The sequence below is a fragment of the Nansenia antarctica genome, assembly GCF_963989245.1.
Source record: "Nansenia antarctica genome assembly, chromosome: 7".
Taxonomy (NCBI): domain Eukaryota; kingdom Metazoa; phylum Chordata; class Actinopteri; order Argentiniformes; family Microstomatidae; genus Nansenia; species Nansenia antarctica.
The window spans coordinates 65,897,650-65,903,649 of record NC_137677.1 but is presented as its reverse complement, the minus strand read 5'-3'; the positions used below and the strand labels follow the sequence as shown (position 1 = coordinate 65,903,649).

The window sequence follows — 6,000 nt, the reverse complement described above, 5'->3', positions numbered from 1 at the left end:
GGACTAGGAGGGACAGAGGGACTGACAAAGCGACTCTAGACGTTCCTCAGCCCTGATCTCTTTGCGTGTTTAGACGCCAGACTCGTATTTGATAATAACTCAAGAAGCGCAAAAGGAAGTTGGATTATTAATTGTTTACAAACCGATCGGAGGAAGTTATTGGAAACATAAACGACATTAGTTTGATGAACTCTGGTGAACTCTGGACTCAGGCTGCAGAACAACCCAACAACAACAGAGAAAATCACACTTCTGTGACTTCAGCCTAGGAGGATTCAGACTCATACAACATTTGGGGTTTTTGAGGAATGCTTCAGAGGAACAATGCGTAGTGGTGTGTGTTTAGAGGGTTAGGGGGACAGGAGGAGACCTGGAGGAGACATGGACAAAGAGGACCAAAAAATGGACCAGGGCAGGTCGTGGATCTAATGAAACTAGTGACTTCATAGTCACACCGGTGCCGGAAAACACTTCCCAAACAGAGATTATTATTGAATAACTAAACGGACTTATTATTATTAAACAGAGGAAGGATGTGGGTCCCGCGGTTGTTGGTGTATCGCACAGCTCTGGGCTGCTTGGTGCTGGAAATACTGCTGCACAATGTCCAAGGTAAGAAGAGGAAGTTAGAAGTTTGCGTTGGATTGTTAAACGTTTGATCTAAGGATGTTTTTGTAACAGTAGTTAGTAAAATCCATCTCTTGGCGAGCAGCTGTAGTTGTGTGTAAACACGCTCTCCAAACAGGGGACGGGGGTTACTGTAGCCCACGGAACTCCTGAGACAATGTTGCTACAATGTTGCCCCCCGCACCAGATAGTTTCCAGTGAGTTTACATTGCTTGTTGTTGAGATTGTCTTTGGAATTTAATTCGGTCCAGTTTAGTATAGTTGGGTGATTATCCCTGAGTGATTACACATCGTATAAGCCGATTGTATAAACAACAACATAATCTATTACTGACACTTCTCATGACATGGTCAATGCTGCTTTCACTGGTAAACATTCAGCCTTCGTGCTCGGGCACACACGAATGTAAAGATGTAGCTAATAGTACGCCATATTAATGTAAATGTGATATATGTCATAATATGACATGTTTATGCATGTGTTTATTGTTCAATCAGCTGTGTTATAATGCCCTTGTCCATAACATAAGCACGCGTTTCTGGATAAGCGGAAATCAACAAGGGTCATTAACCAGAATTATGGATCCCATCCCATGTTCAATAGAGTTGTTGTGGAAAACAGTGTTTATTTCTCCATTCTCTGTTTCTCTCTCAGGCCTAACCCTAGGTTAACCTAACCCTTCTTTCTCTCTCAGGCCTGAACGTTTGTATGAGCGGCAGCGCGACGTCCTGTGAAGAATGTCTCCTCATCCACCCGAGCTGCGCCTGGTGCGCCACAGAGGTACACACGTGCCACATTCCTGCCCTGTGTGTGTGTGTGTGTGTGTGTGTGTGTGTGTGTGTGTGTGTGTGTGTGTGTGTGTGTGTGTGTGTGTGTGTGTGTGTGTGTGTGTGTGTGTGTGTGTGTGTGTGTGTGTGTGTGTGTGTGTGTGTGTGTGTGTGTGTGTGTGTGTGTGTGTGTGTGTGTGTGTGTGTGTGTGTGTGTGTGTGTGTGTGTGTGTGTGTGTGTGTGTGTGTGTGTGTGTGTGTGTGTGTGTGTGTGTGTGTGTGTGTGTGTGTGTGTGTGTGTGTGTGTGTGTGTGTGTGTGTGTGTGTGTGTGTGTGTGTGTGTGTGTGTGTGTGTGTGTGTGTGTGTGTGTGTGTGTGTGTGTGTGTGTGTGTGTGTGTGTGTGTGTGTGTGTGTGTGTGTGTGTGTGTGTGTGTGTGTGTGTGTGTGTGTGTGTGTGTGTGTGTGTGTGTGTGTGTGTGTGTGTGTGTGTGTGTGTGTGTGTGTGTGTGTGTGTGTGTGTGTGTGTGTGTGTGTGTGTGTGTGTGTGTGTGTGTGTGTGTGTGTGTGTGTGTGTGTGTGTGTGTGTGTGTGTGTGTGTGTGTGTGTGTGTGTGTGTGTGTGTGTGTGTGTGTGTGTGTGTGTGTGTGTGTGTGTGTGTGTGTGTGTGTGTGTGTGTGTGTGTGTGTGTGTGTGTGTGTGTGTGTGTGTGTGTGTGAAGTTCACAATGCCCTAGTGTCGAGGTGGCAGGAATGCCCAAAACTACACTTTTAAATATGTCATGACTCATGCCGACCTAAGCAATAGCTGGTCGCTAGACTGGTCTGAGGACTTCAAGATTCAAGATTGCTTTATTGTCTCTCACAGAGTGACAGAAATTCTCCTTTGACAGGCTTTGTGCAGTTCATGAGTACGGTATCCACATTAAAAACACACAGACTTTGATACTCTAGTAGTGTAATATTTCAAACTCAGACGAAATGGGGGGAAAAAGAAAGCTCAGGAGTGGAGTGAGGACATTTGAGTTTTATGAGCCAAAACCAAACCTGATGTAAGAGAACACCTGTGCAGTACTGCAGTCACTGTTATGTGTACGTCAGGGGAGGCTGGTGCAGGTAGAAACATAGCGTCTCTCTTTCCGCTCCATGCATTTACCATGAGACAGTTTTCCCCGATTCCTACCTGCACCAGCCTCTCCTGGTGTTACATGCAACACTAGCAATCTCTCTCCACTCTTAAAAGATTACAAATTAATATTTACCCTGTTATGTTCACACCTTTACTCTACCCGTTCTAGGTGAGACCCACAATATGTAAGTGTACATTCCATGACAGACAGTGTTTCCTCTGTGTTTCCCCTTCGTAGGAGTTTGGGAGGGTTCGGACCTTGATGTCCCGGTGTGACCTGATTCAGAACCTGCAGAAGAGGGGCTGTGAGGCCCAGTTCATCGAGAGTCCCAGGAGCACCACCAGAGTGCTGAGGAGCGAGCCCCTTAGCACCAAAGGCTCCGGGCCGACCCAGTACAACGTCATCCAGATCATGCCCCAGAAGATCTCTCTGAGTCTCAGGCCAGGTAAGCCCGGTTCAGCTCCTCAGAACCAGCAGTTTGTGGCCAGAACCACAGGATTTAAAAACGGGTTGAGAAAGGTTATGACATAAAGTTGCAGTTAGTTAGTAAACACATTTGCAAATCTCATTGATGTCAACATGGTAAATGGTAAATGGACTGCACTTATATAGTAGTGCCTTTATCCAAAGCACTTTACAACGGCCTCTCATTCACCCATTCACACACACATTCACACACCAATGGCGGCAAGCTACCATGCAAGGCGCCGGCCGGCCCGCTCACTGGGAGCAATTTTGGGGTTCAGTGTCTTGCCCAAGGACAATTCGACATGTGGCCAGCCGGGGCTCGAACCGCCGACCTGCCAACCTTGCGATCATTAGACGGTGGCTCTACCTCCTGAGACACAGCCGCCACATGGCTTTCCTCTTCGAATGTATTCAAAGACAAAAGTTGCTGGTTGATCTGTAGACTGTAGAGGGGACATACGGTAGCCTATGTTTTAAAATATAAACACAATTACCAAATAGCGACCCTTTGTAACACGCAGCTAGGTTATTTTGAGGTAGGTAAGATTCATTAAGTGTTGCTAACATCCTGTAGTCTCGATAGTTGCGACTCCGTACGCAGCTTAAGAATTAAATTCTTAGAATGGTATCGATCAATCTGTTGACTGAGCAACGCAATAATAATAATAATAACTTTAATTTATATAGCGCCTTTCAAAAGGCCCAAGGACGCTTTTTTTATTTTTTACAAGGGAATGATCGGACAAACAAAACAGAAAACAAACAAAGCAAAACTGAAACAATGACTAGGGGCCAAAGGCCTTGGAGAACAGATGAGTTTTGAGGGCTAGTTTGAAGGAGTCCAGGGTGGGGGGTGGGGGCGTTGTGGATCACTGTGGGGAGAGAGTTCCAGAGGGTAGGTGCGGCCACGCTGAAGGCTCTGTCAACGACACACAACTTCCTTCCTCCTCTCCTCCAGGTGATCAGACGTCGTTCGGGATGCAGGTGCGGCAGGTGGAGGACTACCCTGTGGACCTGTACTACCTGATGGACCTCTCACTCTCCATGAAAGACGACCTGGACACCATCCGTAACCTGGGGACCAAGCTGGCGGACGAGATGGGCAAACTCACCAGTAACTTCCGGCTGGGCTTCGGATCTTTTGTGGACAAGAACATGTCCCCCTTCTCCTACACGGCAGACAAGTACCAGGACAACCCCTGCAATGGGTGAGAGGGACACTGCCGCTACACCTTTTATTTTACATTTACATTGAAATTTTTGGCATTTTAGCAGACGCCTTATTCCAAAGCGACTTACAATCGATACATTTGACTTAAGCAAGTGAGTCATCAATCCACCAGTCGTAGCAGGAAGAGTAATCTAGCTCAGGCCCGGGGCCACTGATACTGTGGAGAGTTTATTCTTCTAAACCTAGGTTGTTGTTGTTGTTTTTGTTTTTTATATAGACACTGGAGAAACAGAGAAACAGTACAAGGGGGGCAATAGAAGTCTTAGGGGACACAGTAGAGGGGAAAGTGGGTGTCTCAGGAGACTCAGTGCTGGGGGGCAGTAGATGTCTCAGGAGGAGCAGTTAAGGTGTAACCTGTCCTGAAGAGATGGGTTTTGATTGATTGAAAACCTTTATTGTCCCCAATGGGGAAATTTTGTTGTCAAACAGCTCAGTTAGGGCAGAAAACATTCAATACAGAAAACAGAAAACATTCAATAAAATACATAAAACAGTGCAGGCTCAATAAGTAAAAAGTTCCAAAAGTTCCAGCTCCAGGTCTTCAGTCTACGACGGACTTTCATAGTCCAGTCATTTGTCCTCGTGGGTTTGGAGTGGGAACTAAATGGGGGGCAGACAGTGCAGTTGTTTGAGGCAATGTTTTGTTTTTTGCGGTTTGAATCTAGAAGCAACAAGCGTGAAATGAATATTTTAACTTACAAAAAAGGGAGGTGATGCTTTGCCTCTTAAATATCTGCAACAGTTTTCTTGTTCTATTCTCTGGTTGTCTATGATTGACATTTGGAGAGTTTTTTTGATGTGGAAGAAGCGCTGATTCTGGTTAACTAAGATACCGTAAACCAGGCTCACAAAATGGACACCACCAGCCTTCCATGTCTGTTGTTATGGTGGGGATGTGTGTGTGTGTGTGTGTGTGTGTGTGTGTGTGTGTGTGTGTGTGTGTGTGTGTGTGTGCGTGTGTGTGTGTGTGTGTGTGTGTGTGTGATGGCAGTAGGCTGAAAGGAAACAGAATAGATTTAGAACTGGGCTGAAAAGCTGCCGGTCGCTAACCACATTTGCCCTGGAGGTGAGATTATGCTGCACTAACTTACTGCTTCATTACGCATCGCTGCCCAAGTAGGTTATGCCCTGGGTTGTCTCTCTGTGTGTGTGTGTGTGTGTGTGTGTGTGTGTGTGTGTGTGTGTGGTGTGTGTGTCTGTGTGTGTGAGAGAGAGAGAGAGAGAGAGAGAGAGAGAGAGTGGGTGGGTGTGTGGGTGTGTGAGTGTGTGTAGGTATATGTGTGTGTATGTGTATGTATATATGTGTGTGTGTATGTGTATGTGTGTACGTGTATATGTGTGTGTGTGTCACACAGCCACTGCGGGAAAACATTAAAGGGACAGATGACAACGTCTATGCCTCATTTGTCATCTCCAATCACTGGTGGACTCAGGGGGGGGCAGGGGGGCGATTGCCCCTCCTGGTGCCCCCACGGTTGAAAAACGTCTGTCTTAAGTGCCCTTTTGAGTGGCAAAAATTTGAGGATGTGCCCTATTGGCTGCCCTTCCAATACTCTAAACATGACCATGTGCACTGATGGGGTCCCATGTTGTGCAGTAGGTGCCCTTTGTTTCTTTTCGCCCCCCCCTGCCCTTCAAACAGCCTGAGTCCACCACTGCCTCCAATAACACACCTCTGTTTCCCCCCCCACCCCTCCCCCCTCCCGCCCCTCCGGAAACATCCAACATATTCAGTCCCACACTCAGGATGTGTGTCGAGTCGGTTGCAGAGTGTGTGGG

The 6,000-nt window shown here is 46.8% G+C and overlaps 1 protein-coding gene across 2 annotated transcripts in view; it reads left to right on the top strand.

The window, feature by feature from the left end:
• The first annotated feature begins 387 nt into the window (after positions 1-387).
• Positions 388-6,000, top strand: part of itgb5 (integrin, beta 5) — a 54,812-nt gene continuing 49,199 nt past the window's right edge. The window contains exons 1-4 of one of the 2 annotated variants that reach the window (XM_080536289.1): positions 388-612; positions 1,323-1,408; positions 2,760-2,967; positions 3,949-4,198. In XM_080536289.1, the coding sequence (XP_080392415.1) occupies positions 534-612; positions 1,323-1,408; positions 2,760-2,967; positions 3,949-4,198 (623 nt within the window). In that variant the 5' untranslated portion in view covers positions 388-533. Of the gene's footprint in view, positions 613-1,322; positions 1,409-2,759; positions 2,968-3,948; positions 4,199-6,000 lie in introns of those variants that run through there. The other variant, XM_080536288.1, reaches the window with a different exon arrangement.